Source organism: Hyposmocoma kahamanoa, unplaced genomic scaffold, assembly GCF_003589595.1.
Source record: "Hyposmocoma kahamanoa isolate Upper Pololo Valley unplaced genomic scaffold, ASM358959v1 138, whole genome shotgun sequence".
Taxonomy (NCBI): Eukaryota; Metazoa; Arthropoda; class Insecta; order Lepidoptera; family Cosmopterigidae; genus Hyposmocoma; species Hyposmocoma kahamanoa.
Window position 1 is genome coordinate 1,721,833 of NW_020653492.1, and position 21,827 is coordinate 1,743,659.

Genomic DNA, 21,827 nt, shown 5'->3' on the forward strand with positions numbered 1-21,827 from the left:
TTTTTCAATCACAACTTTCCGCGAAAAATATCTTGAATCGCTTATAATTGACTAAATCAGATTTCTGAATGAGCGTAAGCTAGGACTGAAAGCCTTTTTATATGAAAAAACAATTGAACGGGGTCATTGTTTTATGTTCTAATTTATTTTTAAATAAAGAATCTAAAAAGAAGAAAAAATCATAATATAATCTACAGTAACAAAAAAGATTTCAGTTTTTCGATGTGATCGCAAATTTTTTTTGATGTGTGTATACCAGAACATTTAATCGATATCAAAAAACAATTGAAGTCGATTATTTTTTCAAATTAATTCGTTCTGTGCCTCAACCACGAGTTTACTGTGACATTTGTCGCTAGCGACCGCGTAAATTACTTCACAATTTTGTATTGCAAATTATACAGCGCCTCTGGCGGTCACAAGGAGAAACAACATTTTGTACACAAACATTTTATGCGGCCGCTAGCGATAACTGTCCCTATATTTCATGGTACTGGTATATGATTCGTTTTGGTACGAGAATATATTATGATGTTTATATAAATATTGTTATCATAATTCAATTTTTTTTTAGTGTTAACACGTACATCCGTGAGCATATATATTTTTATTGCACTCACGCAGCATATAAATGCCTGCCGTATGATTGTGATAAACTATAAATCCAAATGATGATGTTATTCATTGTCCATGATGTAATGAGATGTTGTAAACCGCAATTGAAAGTTACCATTAAGTTAAGTAATGCTCTGAACGTGACTTTAAAATACTCGAACTCGGATTTTAATGTTAAACCACAAGTGGTAACGTGGACACGGATTTACCTTTATCTGCTATTTCATGCATTAAAACATCGTGGCTTTATTCGTATTACATAACTTTCAATTATTCCAAATTTTAATTTTTTGTTCTTTTTTTGAATATTAATCGCTTCCGTACCACCGGTCAGACAACCGACACGAAACGCGCAACTTTAGTAGCACTAGTGTTCCGTGTGAAAGCCTCGTCCTAAAAAGTACTACCAGCTTAGCTATTTCTGCCGCCAAGAAGTAATGTGTGCATTATTGCGTTCCGCTTTTGAAAGGTAAGGGTGCTGGTGAAATTTCAGGCACATGGGACTTGTCGATTTATGTTTCAGGGTGACGGGCGCAGTGGCAGTGCCCCTTAGATCTTTGCGATTTAAAGATCTGAGTGGCACTGTGTGGCTTAGGCGCAGTGGCGGTGCTCTTTGGGTTTTAAAGCTCTGAGACACACGACTGCTGTGGACAGGCATCTCGTTTACCACCAGGCGCGCTACTTGTTCGTCCCATTACTATCATAATAAAAAAAATAAAGATTCCGTCTCGATAAATAAGGTGACTCCCAAAATGCTCTAATATTATAAAATCGATTACCAGCAAAAATACTTTCGCAAATTCTTGTCACTCCTTATATAATGTTTACTGACTAAGAACACACGAAACTGTTTGAAATGCGTAACACAGCTTCTATCTATAGCTACATTTTGCCGTTGAATGATTCATAAAAGGAAAAAAATATCCTTAATATATTCAGTCGGTATCATGTAACGGAAGTACATATACAAAATATTTACACAGATTGTGGAAAATATAAACCAAGTTTTATTACTTGCAAATTAGATTACACAAATCGTTAGTAACATGTCATTTTGAACATATAAACAGTCTGAAATCTACTACAATGCCATAACTATTGTGTCAATAACGACATCTTAAAATTGTATTTAGACATATCGACTCATGCGTAGAACAAAGTCCGATATGATTATACAGCGAAAAGAGGATAAATACATAATTTCGTTATTCAAAGTAAGGCCTGTGTAAAGGTGTTTAGAGAATTTTTATATCTTATTTCGTTTCGGAAATATAAAATCGAACAACGGTCGATCTGACATCCACAGCGAAGAAGAACGAACGAAATGTCCTGAGAACAAGTAGTCTTGCACATAGACCTTTGTTCTATGGACGAGTCGATATCCATATCCAGATCTGACAATAGTAATTAGCCGTGTGGCTCGATGTTGCCGTCTTAAGCACTATTTTTACTAAAAATCTGTCAATCTTTTGACGGTGTGACCATTTACACCACTGCTTCTATTAATTATCCGTCAAACCTTTGAAATAACGTCTAAAGCGGCAACTTTGAATTGCCGTTTAAATTTTTAAATGTCATATATATGTTTGATCTATCCAGACGCCTTTTTCTTAGTTTATTGTATGTTTAAAATTCAATTATACAATATTCCTGATCCATATTATTTGGCTCAATATTATTCAAAACACGGTCAATGAATTCTCTATTCTTAACAGAAAACGTATTTGCACCAGTTTAAATATTTATTATTCTTTAATAACACACATACTTGTTGCTTTTGAATACGTTAGATAATAGATATTATATATTGCACAATTGCGTGTGTTTTTTTAACCGACTTTAAAAAAGGAGAAGGTTCTCCAATCGACTGTATTTTTGTTATGTGTATATTACTCGATTACTCTGACATGTGTGAACCGATTTTGATGTTTTTTTAAAAAATAATAACGCAACACACTCATTGCTCCGCACTAGGTAAACCCTGTGTCGCGAGTGCCATGGACACACACATAGACAACCACAAATGACACCCAAACTCGCGAAAGAAATAAATGTAGGCCATACACATACTTCTCCCGGCCTGGGAATCGAACCCAGGACCTCTGCGTGGCAGTCCGGCATGGTAACCGTTCGGCCACGGAGGCAGTTAAGATTTAAGAGATAAGAGTTAGACTTCGTTTGTTGGAAAGAGGACACCTCAGTATTGGTCCAATTTAAATTTGAAGATAATATTCCACCTCTAAGGGTGGCAAATTTGGGGATGAATCCGGTTTCGCGCACTTTCCGATAACCGATTTCAATAAAACTTGGCAAATAAATGTAAGTCCACGAACATTTCATGTCGATTTTTTTTAAAGTTATAATTTTGTGCTTATTTCAGTTTGTAGTGCGTTCAGACGTTAACCATCACGGAAATCAGCGAGGTCTAAAGCACACGAAACACACGAAATCGAGGTCCAAAGTTGAAACGTTACCACCTTAATAGACCATTTCCACCGAAAATACGCTAGGAGAGTTTCGCCGGTGGGAAAGCACCAATAAAAGTTCTTTTTGCATGCAGACGACGATGATCAGTTCACCTACAGTTCATTTCTTCTTGTCAAATTATTGCGTTTTAGAGCTAGATCATATTTTTATTATAAACAAGAGATTGTTCACACAAAAAGATCTCCGCTTGCAAACAACTGTAGGAGCTGGCATGGCTTCTAATTTGCTAATGAATCCATATCGAGTTCTTAGGCGATTGTTACACACAGGAACTGAAACTATTTTTTCGAATCTAAATATTTGTTTTTTCAAACAAACAAATATTTCGTGCCCTTTAAAGGTCCCGTGATCACGACTGATCACACGCTGAAGCCGAGTCATAGACAATTTGGCGTGTTTTTTGTGTTTTCTATTTTTTATTATATTGACTACGGGCAACATTTTCACTTAATGCGTTATGCGTAATGCCGAACTGATGGTGGAAGTCTTAGGCATCCCTCCGCCATGAAGATCGCCTAATTTGCACTCATCCCATTGTAATAGGAAAAAAATCCACACGTTTCACGAGGCGCCTACGCTGCAGAACGTGACTGGAACCAGCCCGATGGCTAAATCGAGCTCATCAAGCATTCATTCCATAATCTAGCATCGATTAGGACACTAGCATAGTTAGTCCATAAGTTCGCACACACACTCATAGCCCCGCACTAGGGAAACCCTGTATTGCAGGTGCCACAAACCACTCTCAAACTCACGAGAGAAACAAATAAGCCACACAAATATTTATCCCGTCCCGGGAATCGAACCCGGAACCTTTGCGTGGCAGTCCAGCATGGCAACCGTTCGGCCACGGAGGCAATTAAGTTCATATTGTTAATTAAATTACTTTAAAATCATTTCGGTTTCTTCGGACGTCCTGCCGCAGCGTACGAATTCATGTCAAGAAGTTGTTTTGATTTTTGCAACATCTTTACGTATTATGCTAAAAATTCGCGTGAAGTTAAATTGAATAAGCAACTGAATGAGGTCGAATGCGAAGTTTGAAGTAACTTGAGTATTAACGGAGCGAGGATTGTAAGGCCTTGCAGTGCGTATCTGCTACATATCTTAAACAAGTATCTGTCAACAACACTCGACAGCTGCCAAGGGTGATGATTTATACAATCTGAAAGACATAATTTGGATGTTACGAGGGTGAGTTGTCTCTCATATGATAGATAGCCTAATCGACCTATTTCGTATAGTGAATAACTTGATACTTGTTGAAATCCTTAAAATTTGATACAACTTTAAATTTTTATTGAATTGATATTCAATTAGTTCTTGTGAAATTACTCCACAAGTTTGTTATAATTATTAATACAAAGATCGAACACTCAGAAGAAACTCCGGCCGGATTCGAACCGACGTCTTCTAGCATACCGTGTCAGGCGCTATACCAACTAAGCCACGGAACGAACCAGCGGACCTCACGAATTTTTCTATGTGCTTGTTGTCATGTCTTTGTATTTAGTTTTTCAACGATTTTTTAGTCGTAGCGCCATCTATGAGAAATCTATGAAAGTTTTATCACCCAGTTAGATACCTTTACAGCTACCAGCCCGTTTTTTTTTTTTTTTTTTTGGGAGGGGGGGGAAATCTTTATGGATACCCCTGAGCCCAGGGAGACTCAGGGGTTATGTGGGGACTCTCCCTCCAGACTGGAGGGCCTACCCCACTAAAACCCCCCCGGGTTTCCCTCTCGCCGGTTGAGTCGGCGCCGTGGGATCAGTGAACATTCACCACGACGCCGCCCGGCCGCCCTAGCTTACGCCAGGGCTCCCGCGCCAACGGAGGGGCGAGTCGGTTGTCCTCCGACCCGCCCCCCAGACGAGTGAGGCCGTGCAATGCAGGCTCCGGAGTCCCTGTCCAGAGCCCGCTGGTCTCACTAGGGGATCAGGCGAGCAGCGAACTGCCTTCGCCTTCTCCCCGTACGTCTGCGCCGGAGCGGGTGCGCGTCCGCCGCGTCCTCGCGCACCCGCTCCGCGGCCTCCTTTTGCGACATAACCTCTGCGCAAAAGGAGGCCACCGCCTCCCAGGACTCCTCGCTATCGACGCCTCGGCAGCGAGAGGTCCTGCCCTACAATCCCCGTCAGAGTGCGGCGCTGCTCATCCCACCGGCTACACACCTCTAGGGTGTGCTGCGCGGTGTCATCCGCAGCGCCGCACTCGTGCCACGACGGGGACGGTTCCCTCCTCGCCACCTTGTGCAGGTAGTGACCGAAGCAGCCGTGCCCGGTCAGCACCTGCACAAGGTGGTACGACAGTGGCCCGTGGGACCGGTTTACCCACTCTACGAGGACAGGGCGGATCGCCTCTATGGTACGAGCGCCATAGGGGGGATCCGCCAAGCCCTCTTTCCACCGGTCCCGCATGCACAGCTACCAGCCCTAGCTAGATGGTTAATACTACCTTAACAACTCGAATTCAAAATTTTCCTATGCTAATATGGTTAATTTTGCTTGGGTAGAGTGGCAGGGACACTGGTTTTATTTCAGAATTTAATGTTTTACAAAAGAAATTAAAGCGTTTGAAAAATGTATATCGTATCGTATACTATACGTGTTCTATTTAGTTCAGTTGATATAAAAAAAATCAAGTACCTATTGAGTACAGCGGTTTTATTATACAATTTCGAGTTAAGTATGTGTTTTTTTTATATCGTGGAAATTTCTCAACACTTTCATTGTTTTGCAACACTTTCATTGTTATGCGGGATCAACGATTTGAAGTTTTATCGATTCTTAATGCGATCTCCCACATAAGGGTGCTACCAGACAGAATGCAGGCGTCGATATACTCGTATACAATTACATGCAAGCAGTTACCGCCACACGCCTAAATCACGAGCGTAGTTGTCGAAATAGAAGCTTTTCAAAAACGTGTGTAATTCAAAATTGACTCTTTTTTAACTTATTACAGAGATTTATTCAGAAAATCCTAAATTTTATTGTGATGGGGATTCCAAGCTTTTCATTGGTAGGAATTTCACATGACGACATTGGGATGGTCTATGATTGGCCAACTTTCAGCGTCATACGGTATTCAGATTTATTAAGCCTGATGAATTAGATGTTACTTATAGTTTGTTTGTGACGCATAAGAATAATATTTAGACGGGTATAGCGCGGGTCCAATACGCATTGGGAAGTTCGCACAGATAGCCTTGAGAGTGTGAAATTTACCATAGGCTTTTCGATGAAAGAAAATATCATGAGCAAATTTAATTATGTGTATGAAGTTCTCAACGCATTAGAACCGCGTGGGAACTACAGCGCAAGCCATTTCATTGTAAGAGGAGGCCTGTGCCCAGTAGTAGGGCTATAACACCGTGATAATAGCGTCTGTTGGTGTAGCTACTTTAGAGTCGAAAAGCCAAGGTGCAATAGCAAATTTTATCTAAAACGAGTAATTGATGTAGTTTGATTAAATTTCACAGATCTATCGTGAAAAAAAAAGCTTTTGTACGTAAACATAATTATAAAATAAAATATTGAGCCAAAATGTTATTAAATTTTTGTTTTTCATTCGTCTTGTAAACATTGTAGTTTGGCTATCACAAGAATTTATTAATGTATAAAGTATATTTAACTTACAGGCAGATTTTGGTTCTTTTTTACTAATTGAATTTAATTATTTTTTTAAATTGTGTTTACTGTGCGATTTTGTTGTCTGTAATTCTGTAACTATCAAGTTTCTATAACACAAGATTTTATATCGTTTCACGTTTCCTCTCACCATTGCGCAATGATGTTATAAATATAGATAGACACTTTTATAAATTGAATAAGTACAATTTTATTGACGTCTTTTTATAGCGAATTGGCACTTTGAGCTTTTACGTGATACGTAGAACTTATTTTGTGTCTTTATCTACTTCTATGAGACTTTCGTAACAAGAAAATACATAAAGGAAATAAAGTACTTCATATAATCAAGGAGCAAATCAATTTGACACTTTGGACCGTTCTTATCGTAAACGGCTTAGATTTGAAATTAGACCTGAAGCATGACATGTTCTGGATCCTGTATTTACAATGGATCACTAATGAATGGCAATTCTGCACTCATACCAGGGACTCGCTTTTTACATACCACATATAGAATTCACAAAAGACAAAAGTCCATATTTTTTGAAAAATCGAACGTGACGAACTTGTCTTGCGTCTGATGGTAAGCGACTCGCTTGTCCACAACAATTGCAGTACCAATTACCACTCTGAGCTTTATATCGTAAAGATTTGAGGAACATTGCTACTGCGACCGTAACCCTGGACAAGCCCCATGTGCCTGTAATTCCACCAGCACCCTTACGCTTAAAAACCGGAACATTTGGCAGCAGAAATGCACATGGTGGCAGTACATTACTGTCGTCCACTAATTAGTGACTGTTAGTGGACGACACTGTACAATTAATACAGAATATTTTTTGGAATATACGGAGGCGTACACATAGGTCAGTAGTTGGCCTGTTTATATTTCAGTGCAAACGAAGGTTGATATTTTTATTTATAAGAGCTGTATCGCTAATGCGTTACCAGGAATATATGGCGCTTATTTCGTCTCTATTTCTGGTTATATACTCGATGATCAGTATATATCCTCAATTTTACTATACACCGTCACAAGACAATAGGATTCTTTCCATAACTTTCTGATAGTGTTCAGGTGCACAAGATATGCTGAACATCAGGCGTTTGTAGCGGAATAGTCCCTTGCCAGATATGTGTACTTGGATAAATGGATTGATGATGTTAATGACATCATTGTCACGTTGTATTTGAGTTTTTTAGTCAACTTGATATAGCCTGTATACCTCAGTACATAAATATTCCTTTCGTTTCGATTTTACGAAACGTTTTCATTATTAGCATATTAACTATAAAATAATATATATATTTTTTACAAAGTTTGCATTTTAAGTCCCAAGCGAGCACGTAATGATGACTAACGAGTTTCGTCATATCGCACTGCTATTACAATAGTGTTGTAACTCAAAATATGTGAAATTCGAGATTATGCTAATGCCGAATGTAAAATTGGATTCTCTACACGTCAATAACAGCGCCATTAGAATATTGACAAAACTTTTTGTAAGTCTTTACACAAATATCAGTATATATTTGGCCGAGTAGATAATTCTTTGGATGTCTGTAATAAACTTTAACCGTGTAGGTTTAAATAATAATAATAAATAACGCACACACTCAACATAGCCCCGCACTAGGGAAACCCTGTGTCGCAGGTGCCATGGACACACACATAGACAACCACAAATTACACCCAAACTCACGAGAGAAATAAATGTAGGCCATACAAATATTTCTCCCTGCCCGGGAATCGAACCTGGGACCTCTGCGCGGCAGTCCGGTATGGTAACCGTTCGGCCACGGAGGCTGTTAAATATAATTTATATAAATTTATATTATTATATAAATTTAATAATCTTTCACTATTGTATTAACAGTGCGATATGTAAACAATATGTCACAAACGTTTGCACGTTAAATGTGACAAAACACAACATCGGAACAAACATTACATCGGTTTTCGTAAGTACTTTTAATTTTGGTGGTAATTTTCACCACGTCCTTTCTTGGTTGGAGACATCAATAAAACATTGCAGTAGTGCAAAAATTGTCCTGGTAATGGAAGCTCGTAGATGCCATTTTCATTACTATTTTTTTATTTTATTTTTAACAGCATTGTTTCACTCTTTAATGTTAACGTTGTCAAATCACAATATTTACATACTAGAAATTGCCTAAGGTGGGTGGGTAGATATTATTAATAAAGCGTAGGGTGGGTATGGATAGATTAAATCACAAAATCGCTCTGCAGTGTACACACGACCGTGTCTTCTGTGATTACGCAATGTTCCACGTTTCGTTCCCATTTATCTATTCAGTTTTAATTACTTTCAAAGTTTTCTTTTTAACGGAATTATTAAAATTAGAAATTATTGTTCTGTATGAACAAGACTAAGATATTCCTTACACCTATCCAGAGGTTAAAAACAAAAAAAAATACAATATTATGTAGTCCTAGCTAAATAATATTTTATCTTTAATGTGACTCGAACCATGTTTGCTTCAACTTGCAAAACAATCCTTATACCGCTAGGCCACGACGGCCTTACTATATAGCTGGTTGAAAATTGTATTCTGTGTTTAAGTAAGAACTATACGTTAAAGATCAAATTGACTTAAAAACTTTCTTACAATGTCATTCACTTATGAGATGACCAGGAAGTCATATCAAAATAAATTTTACGGCTCACAGGTTAAAGATTAGGTTTGTTTAACAATTTTCTCCACATTTTTGTGCTCAGAACCAAAAGGTCGACAAAGTCGGTTTGGGAGGTCAGATATCTTGTGTATGTAAATTTGAATACAGCGCGTTTCTTGTAAAATTTCGAGGTAAGTTTGTGTTTTTTTTTCTATCGTGATAATTTTTAGGAATCGTGTTTTCACACAATATAGAGTCAGTCTTAGAATAATAACGCATAGAATGATAGTTTCATATCAAACGAACTGTCACAAGTGAGGCAAAAATCAAATTCATGTAGGCTAGTTTTAGCAGTAGGTTAATTTCCGGTTTTAGTGAATATTTATATAAAAATACAAGTTGATACGCGTTACTTCCTTGTGGTATGTGATGTTAGTATCTATTCTATGTTTGTCTGACGTATTTTTACACTCATTTACCGCACATTTAGTCATTTTTAGCTAAAATTCTTGAGCTGTTCGCGGTGCAAGTTGACCTTGAGCACTGAAGGCCCGCCCGCTCGTGTAGGCGCATTGGGCGCGCTTCAATTTGCCTCACTTAGCGTGTGCGGACTAGGTTTCTATGCGTTATTATTCTAAGGAGTCAGTATATATCCTCAATTTTACTATATTTTTTTCCGAAGTGATTGATTCAACACTTCACTGTTGTGCGGAATCAACCAAATCCATTAGTGGTTGTATCGACTTTTTCGGGATAAACCTCAGTCCTAATTGCTTTAGGAATGAATCGTTATTACTTGCAGATAATTATGATAACTAAATCGTTTAGTTATCTCAACACGTAAATAAATTTGACAAAAGTATATACACTTTCGGACACGTAATTCGAGCCACCACGCATTTTAAATTTTAAGTGCCCTAATCTTAAACAATGTTTGATTGATCAAAAACTATTATGCAATTTTGAATCTAGCATACTAAACGTTTTTTCCATAAGTACTTGTTGGGAATTTGGATTTGCAAAACCGGGGAAAACTTTTTCTTCGATGATAACTCTATTTTTACATTCTAGCCCTTTACGGCAAAAATGCAAGGTGGCTCGAATTATATGTCCGGGAGTAATAATGTGTCGGGGAGAATATTCGTATTATATAAATTTTGGTGTCAGGATATTAAGGCAAAAAAAGCTTTTTTTCATAAATCATTGAGCAATATTTATACTTAATTCTACTGATCTCAAGTATGCATCACTGGCCCATTAAGTGCAGAGTAAGGTGAAATAATGAAACATTGCGCAATCCTCTACGCAGCCTTTCCCAAAGTGGGCGTCGCCTTTGTGACGTTGGGTTTGTGGGATTTTCAATGAATCCGAATTTAATATATCCCGCACAGTATTGCCGTCTCTTCTTTTTTACTTCCGACATTGTTTTGTTTTGAGAAATACATAAGTAAGTGTTGAACTTAAGTACTGCTTATTTATTACGCGCGAAGCCGGAAATGAAAATAAAATAAATATTACGTTGTAAGCAGCACGCACCGACAGGAATAAGACAAACATGCATAAATAAACTCTATCTCATTCGACGCTCAATCGTACTCAACAAGTATTCTATGAACCAGCCGATTGATACAGGAATGCACAAATAAAACAAACAAAAACTTGTTAAAACATGATTGCCCGCGGTCTATTGTCTACGAAAATTACCTAAGTAGGAATACTAATAACTATTAAAATGCGAAACTGTGTCTGTTGCCTTTTTATTTATTCAATAAAACAGGACAGATATATGAACTCCACGGAGAGAAATATCGAACCGAGTTAGTTTAAGCAATCTCTTAATTAATATTAGTTGAAGTTGACAAGTTGTAGTCGAGAGTCGAGAGGTCAGTCGGTGTCTAAGAGTCTTCCTAGATGAAATTACAAATCTCCCCCTAAGCCTCTACAGAACGCCCCCATTTTTTTGGGTCTCTTACCGCTCCCCTCTAGGCCTGCAGCGCCCACAAGGGGGCGTTATCGCCCACTTTGGGAAAGGCTGCGTAGAGGATTGAGCAATGTTTCATTATTTCACCTTACTCTGCACTTAATGGGCCAGAGACGCATACTTGAGATCAGTAGAATTAAGTATAAATATTGCTCAATGATTAAAAATTAAGAACCAGTTACGCGATCAACGATTTTCATCACCTGCAGAGGCTGTCGAAGAGCATGAAAAATATGTTTCAAAGATTGTCACGGAGGAGTGGCATAAATGTTTTCAAAATTGGTTCATTCGTATGAAAAAGTGCGTTAACGCTAACGGAGAATATTTTGAGAAACAATAAATTCATTTCTGACCATTTATAGTATTTTTTTCTTATTCTTTCCGGATACTTATAGTGTGCCCCACGTACACACCCTTACCATAATACATACATACATGATACATACCTTACCATACCACATTATAACTGCCTCCGTAGCTGGACGGTTACATAGGTTCATATATTATATGTATATGGGTATATTTATCTCTCTCGTGAATTTGGGTGAAATTTGTGGTTGTCTATGTGTTGTCTCCATGGCACCCGCGATACAGGGTTTCCCTAGCGCGGGGCTATGAGTGTATGCGTTATTATTATTATTATTCACAAAAACTAAAACTTGAGATTGTACGTTACTCAAATAATTTTTATTTCATAAGTAAGCAAATTAGATTTGAAGTCTTTGAAGAACAGTTGCAGTGCCACTCAGAGCTTTAAATCGCAACTATAACCATAACATTACTATTCTTGACATAAATTGCATTTTCATAAATGTACTGTGACGCTAGCTAAGAATGTTTTCATTCCCATTTTCATGTCATTTCTTTAAACTTATCTTTCAAAGACACATTTGCTGTAATGTCTCGTTTTTACATTGTTACAGTTCTGGATCAGGGCGACAGTAGGCCGGCAAAACAGAACGTGGTGGAAACAGCAAATAAGCAACAACAGACCGTCGAATTTATCGCCGAAGACGAAGAGGCAAGTACTCATGTATACTATATTATACTCGGGTATAGTACTCGTGTATTATATTTTAAGATTTCCTCAAAGATACGAATGCTACGCCATTGTTGTCGACGCCGGTGCAATTTTCAGCTATGTTTTTGTTCATTATTGATCTCCTAATATTTCGCAACTTTCTCATCTTTATAAATTGAAAATTTTTCGTTCTTCGCACCAATTGCAGTTTTCGCATTTTCGGCCTTTTTAGCGACAGAAATATCCATAACTTCTATTCAATCTGTATCGCCTGAAGCCATTTTTGTTTTCCTAATACACCCCTTTTTGAGGTGTCACACTAGTTATTATTTGCACAAATATTATTCTCATGGCTCACATCATACTTTCATAGCCAACACTATAATTCACTGTAATTTAATTATGAAGAATCAATAAATTTTCGCGAAAACGTTCGTAAGAAGCATCCGTCTGACACGACCACTCATAGTAACTGGATTGCTATATGAAAAAATATTATACAAAAATATTTACTAAATATTATACAAATATTATAAATATTATAGTTGTATTGACATATGCTCAAAAAATAAAATTTTATTTTATTCCATTCGCGACTCTTTTTATTTCAAAGACGTTACAACAAAGTTTTAACTTCGTCAAGCAGTACTAATCCTTTTATCTATTTTAGTAATTAGTGTTTTTTACGAATTACTTCTTACCGTACATTCTATCTTTTTTGTAGTTGTAGTAAAATGACAGTTCATTACGTAAAAGTGTTGCCTGCTTGCAATCAGCTAGTGATTGCAGTCGACGGTATCTAATTACCATACTGCCATATCTTAGATTGTGATTTTTCTCCAATAGTTTAATTTTTTGTCGTTATTTCGCAGGAAATCGTTATAATACTTTAGTACCGTCCTCTGTCTCTTTTCAGTTTTTTTATTTTATTTATTGCATGATCAAACTCCTTCCGTCAAATACATTATAACTGTTTTAATAAAAAAAAACAAGCTTAGAACAAATTCAAAATAAGATCACAAATGTGATCATAACAATTTTTGTTGAAGAAACCTTTGAGTTGCTTGATGAAGTTTGGGCAGTCGAAAATAACATTTTTTAACATTTAACTTGATAAAAAAACAAGTCATTTTACAACTATAATGACTTGTTTTTATATCAAGTTAAAATAAACTGCATTAATTAAAAATAAACACCACGTGTTGAATAAAAAATTCTTTTGTTGAATGCAAAATGACATATTTTTTAGTATTAATTACAAAGCAATATTTTCCTTATGAATTTCCTCAAACGAAGTTCGTAAGCGCTGGTCTCACGTGTTTATTGCGTAATAGCTGCCATGCCACTAAATCAGCTGACAGAGTGGCTATCCGCACGTAGGCACTGCCCCACATAAAAGTATACAAACAGCAGCTTTTCAAAATGGGAAAAGCGCTAAACGCCCAATATACATTAAAGTGTACTAAATATCTTCTTTACGCCCAAGCAAGTATAGTATAATCCCTCAGTTTTGTATGAAAAACGTATTTTTCTAGAGACCCCATGGTCATCCGTGGCCGAACGGTTAACATGCTGGTCTGACACGGTAAGGTCCCGGGTGCGATTCCCAGGCCCGGGAGAAATATTTGCATGATCTACATTGATTTATCTCATGAGTTTGGGTGTGATTTGTGGCTGTCTATGTTTGTGTCTATGGCACCCGCGACATTGGTTTCCCTAGTACGGGCTATGAATGTATGCGTAATGAAAAAAATATATACAATAATATAATAATAAAAATATAGAATAAAATTTTAATGCGATATTTTCATTATAATGTTCACTAGACGTTTACACGGTCTCAGGTATAATATTATCGTGATCTGAATCACTTCACACATCATTTACATTTTGATGTGTACACGTGGTAAGGTCAAGCTAAAGAGTTGTATTTAGTGAGGAATTTTGATAATAGTGCTTCAGTGTATGGTGTTTTGTATACGTGCACTTAAAGTCTTTGTAAGGTCATAGCCATATTCATTTTTTAAAAGTAATATGTTTAATAAATGCCTTAAAATTGTTTATCTTATCTTTTAATCAGTAATAGTTTTTTTGTTTTAGAACCAAATTAAATATTTAACAACTACCTATTTATGCCAACTAACATTAATAAATAAGTATCGTTTTAGTATTTACGTCATCTACGTCTGCACCTGTAAAGGCGCTGGTTGCGGCGAAAAAGTTTCTAAAATTTCTCACTAGATGTCACTAGCGGCTCAGAATTCAGTACAAACAAAGATCTTTAACAAAAACACGTAAGAGGATTTCGACAACTACAATCAACATTATAATTTGTTATTCAAATATTAAGTTTTATAGTAAACACAGAGTACATCTTGGTAGCAATTTGGTAACTATTTGAAAACTCGACCTCACATTATGCAATTGTAACGTCATGGAAGCGGCGAAAAAATACAATCTCATGGGATTTCCCTAGTACGGTACAAACTTAAAAAATCTTTATTGAAAATTGTAGGTACCTTACGTCATTTGCAAAGTGTACTAATTTGCTGTTTAAAAAACTAACAATTACTGTATGACTGAGCGTTCTAAATCAAAATTATTATTTTTTATGATAAACCAATTGGAGGAAATCTATTTTAAAGTGTAGCGACCCGTTTAACTATTTCAGGTAATTTTTATCTATGATATTTGAATTACATATTGTAAATGATAAATATGTACAAGTATCTATTTACAAGGAGCAACCGCTAGAATTTCCTGCGGATTCATCTCAGGGGAATCTGCCCTTTTTAACCGACTTCAAAAAAAGGAGGAGGTTCTCAATTCGACTGTGTTTTTTTTGTAACACATGTTACGCGATAACTGTACGGCATTTGTGAACCGATTGCTAGAAAGAAGGTACCTCAGAAGTGGTCCCATTTAAATTTGAAGAATATATTCCAACTTTTAGAGTGGCGAACTGGAGGATGAATGACTTTTGAGGTCGGTTTTTTTAGTACTCTATACTGAGATTATTATGATACAAAGGGACGAACAAGTCATACGCTTAGAGTTAAGCGACACACCTGTCCATGGCAGTTGCTATTAATTGCTATTAGAACTTTAAATCGCAAAGATCTCAAGGACACTGCTACTGCGTCTGTCACCCTGGGACACAAGTGACAAGTCTCATGTGCCTGTAGTTTTATCAGCACCCTTACCCTTCAGAACCGGAACGCAGTAATACTCACATTACTGATTGGTCGCAGAAACGGGTAAGGTGGCAGTACTTCCCTGGACGATCTTTTTTTTTTATAACATCAAGTGACGGGGCGAACAAGTCGTGCGCCTGATTGTAAGCTACACGCCTGTCCATGACAATTACAGTGCCACTTAGAGCTTTAAACTACAAAGATCTGAGGGACACTGCCACTGCACCTATCATCCTGAGACATAAGTTGACAAGTCCCATGTGCACAGGCAATTACAGAATTGCACCAGCACCTTTACCATTCACAACCGAAACACAGTAGTGCTGTCATTACCTTTTGGCGGCAGAAATAGGTAAGGTGGCAGTACTATCCTCGACGAACTCTTTCACATGAGCTCTACTGCATTCCGAATGTGTGGTACTGTATAATCAATGTGACAATTTCAAGTATAATTTTATAACTTACTCATGAAATAAAGACGTATTTCAATTAAAGAAAGGTAGCAAGGTAATGGACACTAAGCAACGGAGATTGCCTTTCAATCATCATACAAAATGTTTGTGCCTGCTGAACCAAAATGTGTGAAACAGATGATTTCTTTTTAATTATTGCTCATAGTTCTCTTTCTGCGAAACTTTGAATCATTTGTTAACTTATCTATGTAAACAATTGTTTCTTGTTACACGACTGAATCATTCTTGTCCGTATATTTTATCAAAACTTTTAGGACATATGAACTAAAGAACAAAATCCTCATACAAAGGTACACATAATGACCACCTTACATTCAGTTTAAAAGCGTATCGAGAGGCTTATAGATGACTCGGATTTAGTAGAGGCGAAGCTGCAGAGCCTTGAACACCGTTGTGAAGTTACCTGCGTATCGGTATTCTACAGGATATATCACGGAGAGTGTGCGATGGAACTACACCATTTAATACCTTCCCCATTCCATCATCAGGGGACTGAGCATAGGCTGGGGTTCCACTCCTATGGTGTGGATATTCCAAGGATTCGCACGAAGCGTTACGCCATACTTATATGTCGAACGGCTATGGAGTGGAATTCCCTGCTTGCAGACGAATTCCCGGAATGCGTAAATTAGGCCTTTTCATGTCGAGAGTGAATAGGTATTATTTAGATGAGCATGCTCCATCGTCATTTTCCATCAGTTAAGGTGGAGATCAAATGCGAAGTTATTTTTTTATTAAAAAGAAAGGACTGAAACAACCACACTCTCTCTGAAAAGATAAAACAATTCTCAATTAACATCAAGTATGTAAAATAGAAACAAATTCGCAATCCATCTTCTCTTTGAGACGTAACTAATTTCAGAGATAGTAGTTTTTATTATGTGTAAAAAGTAGTTTTTATTATGTGTATGTTAATAAACACGCCCTGGTTAACGTACTTTTAGGTCTCGTCACTACACTTTGTTATAGTACATTGAACGTAGATTACAAGATATGCGAATTAGTTTATCGTAGTCGACACGCTTGGCAGACTGGTTGGAAATCACGAGAAAGCTGCACTCTAACAAACATAGATCAAATAGACCTTATCGGCCATCTTTCAAAATTATCGCCATTCGCTTTCAGTGATACTGTAGTTATGCAGAATGATCCGAAAGATTCTAGCCATCAATACAAACATGTACACCGTTACAGCCTGAGCAATGTGGATCCTGAACATACTTCTTCCATCATATCGATACTTCAGGGAAGAAAAGACGTAAAAGCCAAATGTACAAAGTGCAAAGCGAGTTAAAACATTTATCTTTATAATGTTTTGGTTCAAGTTCTTTTTAGTTTTTATACCGATTTCACCTTAAAATTTCAACTTTTGACGAAAAATATTTCTTCGACTATACAGATGGAAAGCGCTTGAAAGTTTAACCCAAATACTTAAGGATGTGTGAAGTTATTTTCTATTCAATTGTTACTTTTATTTACTAGACTTAGAATACCTTCTGTCATTAAATATAACTTCTCATGTGTATAACGCATGTGTACGTATGCAGTATTTCTTTTGTCTTTTTTGTATCAAATGTTTGATTTGGTTTGAATTGTACAACTATTTTTTTGGTATTACTTTTTGTTTACTTATTTATTATTAAAATGTATCACCAGTTCTCAATTTTTTTGCAGTAATTATAGTGGTTAACAGTGTTGAAGACACAATCATTATCATTATATATGTACTGTAAGAAGAAATTAGTTGTAGATCTTAAAAAAAAAAGTTCTTATGCATCTTGTTCCCCGAAGTATCAATATGGGCTATTCCACTTTATTGCAGGGCGATACATAAACCTGTGCATTCCAACTATACGTCTAAAATTTTTGAGGATACGTCTGCTTGCCCTTTTAATTCCGATATTTCAGAGGGTTTCCTATAGTGAAAGTCGTTCGTATCCACAGACATATATCTAGATAGACGCCGCAAGTGTACGTACTTGCGGGCTCAAAGTAAGTGAAATTCACTTACTGAAATTTATTTCCTTCCACGGGCAAATGATTTTGTAATCAGAAGATGCATAATTTATTTTAAAAACAAGTACCTATTTTGGTTATGAATGAATATCGAGAAAACAAATATGCAACCCAGTGTACGGTGAGGCATACATGATTTTTAATACATTGCGGCTTTTACTTGGTGCGATATATTTGTGATCCTTTGTTAATACGCCTTGAATATTGAACGAACGCACTTTTGTATAATGCATTGAGTTTCCGTGGTACAGCTGCTTGTACATATCTTTGGCCAAATTTAACATTTAGTGATGGATACGTTAGGCAACACTGTCCTCGATTCTGATCGATTTTGAAAACAAAGGGACGATTATTATTATGCCCTTAGCAATATTATAAAAATATTCTATAATAATTACTCTATAATACTCTTTTGTTATAACGTTTAGTAACGTTTCGTTGTTTTTTCAGTTTTGTAGTATCTATTACCAGTAGTATCTTTAATTTCGATAATTTTTGCAGCACGTTGCCTCTAATGTCCGAATATAGTGAGCAAATAATTACATACATCGCCGGATATATGGTACGAGTGATACAAAAAAATATATAATGCATAGAATTAACAGTGCGCTGTCTTTACAAAAACCTGGAGTCGGTCATACGTTTGAGTTCGTTGCTTTCGAGGACGAAGGTGGTCTAGCTTATCTCACCAAAGTTGCTATCCAAATATGCAGAGTACCAGAGTTAGAAATCCGAGAAATCGACTCATCCGAAGAACAGAGTCTGATGTGATTATGTAGCGAAAAGAGAATGACTACGTTATGATAATAATTTCGTTATTCAAATTAAGACTTATGTAAAGGCGTTTTGAGAATTCATATATTCTTATTTTGTTTCGGAAATATAAAATCAAACAACAGTCGATCTGACATCCACAGCGAAGAAGAAGGAAATGTATTACGTCCTGAGAACAAGCAGTCTTGCATATATGTAGATCTTTATTCTACGTACACGGTAAAAACAGATTACTTAGAAAAAGACAAAATTCTTTTTATGAAGACAAATTTATTAAATCCAACAAAACGATTCTCTCCCTATAGACGCTAGAGAATAATTACTTGATAATAGTAAAAAAACGTCTCAAAAGTGTATTTTCGTTACAAGACAAAAATATTTAATCCAAGAGCAAATTAATTTACTTCAAGTCACAAAGCCACTCTAGATTCAACAAAATATTTATTTGTTACTAGAAATGTCCGATTTTGATTTGAAAAAAAAAAGAATGAAAAATTGAGAGGTACTTAATTATTTGAAGATTTATGTTTTCTAATATCAAAAAGGATAAACTTACAGGGTTATGGACCCAACAGTGCCAAACCTTAAAGTAGCAGAAATAGGATGGAAATATGGAATCTTCTCAAATACTTGAGGACCATCCAGTGCCGTATAAATGCTACAGCGGCAGAAAGCACTAACAATTCCAAATATATGAGATGACTTTATACTATTGAAGTTAACAAAACGATAGCGCGTTTCAGAGTACATCTAATGCCATCTAGCAGTGGCGTGATGGAACTAATTGCATGTTATGCTTGTTACAAGTGTATATAGTTTGATTTCATGTTGTAACCAAATTTCTTGAATTATGACTATAAAGAACACCCTAACAAACTAGAGATACTACGTATTGTTTCTTTGGATAAATGACTGTTTATGATTTTTATGATTACAAGCACAAGTAAAAGTAATCGTTACCGCGTGCGCCTTCGGCGACATGTCACGACAAGATTGACTATGAAAACGCAACGAAATGTTGCTTTAAGAATGTACTCTAGAATTTAGAATATTAATCTGAATAGAAAACTACTTCCTTTTTTGTTTAAGAATATATTTTCTTAAAATACACCCAAGAAATTTTGAATTCATTTAAGATTATTTAAATTTGATGTAAGAGGTAAAAATTTCTTGATATAAGTAATGTCCAATTAATTGAATAGAAATGAAATAAAATCTTGAAGTGAACGTATTTGTCTCAAAGTTAGAATAAAGTTAAGAGTAAAATTGTATTAGAAAAAGATAAGCAGTATTTTTGTAGTGACAATATTTTATTACTTTTAATAAATATTTTTTCAGAATTAGCAAATATTTTGAGAAATTGCTCTTTCTTATTAGTAGAAATCCTTTTTTTCTGTGTATGAGACGAAATCATGATCAAATCACAAAAACTTTACACGAGGCCGACATTAAGTAAACCTCTTCTGATTAGTAAGATTTTAGATATTTAGTCAGCAGTAACATTTTCAGTTGTCTTGCCATTCACCAATTTTATAAATCACCAACGGAAAACCATCTAGTAAATTTAATTAAGGCAGTTGCAAGTTCATATATTGACGTGCGTTTTCATTATTGAAGTCAATCTTCTATTACTAAAAGACGGTTATATAATAAGCTTATATTATTTCAAGGACAATAACTTTAATATTTGAAGTTGATTAAAAATTAAAGTTGAAGTTATTAAGCAATCTAAATTTTTAATAAAGGACATAACTGTCTTGTTTTGGTATTTTTCTATTATATTAATATTTCACGACTACTTCTAATCAATGAATACTTGAATGGAATACGTGTATTCCGTTCAATCAATCGATTTAGCGTGGAAAGAGGTTTCCCATCACTAAATAGTTCTTGTGATGTCATGGTTGATATATAAAATGTGGCACTCTCGGTTTTCATACAAATTGCTGTACTTGCGTCGTCTATCTAGATATATGTCTGTGTTCGTATCGTTAAGTAGAATTACCCGCACCGTTAGGGGTCAACCTGTATCCAGAAGTTAATCGAAACTTTTTCAATCCGGAACCCGAATTCGTACTACCTCGATAGCCTAACGATTTGCACAACTGGCGCTGGAGTAGGAGGTCCAAGGGTCGATTTCCGAGTAGGACCAATTTCGTAATTGAACTTTTCTAAATTTGTTCTGCTTGAGGTGTCCGGATAGTATCAGAAAAGTGAATTTGATAAGATATTCGCCGATTGTTAGGGTACGCCAGACGTACGGAAAAGGAATGGTCGTACGATCCTTTCGTGCACCCCAAAGCTCATAGAGCTCAAAGTTATTTCAGTTAACCTCGTATTATGTGTCACTTAACTTTAAGTGGAAAACTTATTTCTCGCAACTGACAGGGCATGATAAATTAGCGTAGAAGCACAAATAAAAGTTTTTTTTCCAATTTCGAAAGAAAGAGCTGTAATGAGTTGTCCATGGGCGGTCCACTCTTGACCCCTCGCTTATTACCTTATTGCGATATGTGAACATTTGCTAGACATGGAAACTACTCGGAACACGTTTCAAAAACATTGAAGATAGACATAGGGTAAAGTCGCAAAACTTAGGAAAATGTTTTGGAAATAAGATAACTACTTTTCCTTCCGAGCCAAAATGTTGTAGACCTACTTGAAATTTACATTTTCTCAAATGTAACACGGCCCTCGTGCTTTGTTTTTATTAACCCTGATAACATCAATAACAAAGGTAAATTTACCTTCAATCTCCGAAATCAGGCAGTTTTTATCTTTTTTTTTTTAATTTGGATATTAAAGTCCTGTTTTATTGGAGGGCTTTTTTAATGAATAAATTGCAATATAGAATCTTAATGTCTCATACATAATGTACATTACAAGAAAAGAGATATAAACTCATGTGAATTTCCAATCAGAGTTGAGCATTAAACTTTCAGTTGTTTTTGGAACTTCCTTGATGAGTTTAATGGAGTCGAAGTTGTTGGTTAGAGCGA

At 36.2% G+C, this 21,827-nt stretch overlaps 1 protein-coding gene across 1 annotated transcript in view; it reads left to right on the forward strand.

The window, feature by feature from the left end:
* The window catches only part of LOC113240466 (E3 ubiquitin-protein ligase RNF19B-like), a 182,836-nt gene that overhangs the window by 112,596 nt on the left and 48,413 nt on the right, over positions 1-21,827 (forward strand). The window contains exon 2 of the mRNA XM_026477779.1: positions 12,274-12,371. Within this exon, the coding sequence (XP_026333564.1) occupies positions 12,274-12,371 (98 nt within the window). The remainder of the gene's footprint in view (positions 1-12,273; positions 12,372-21,827) is intronic.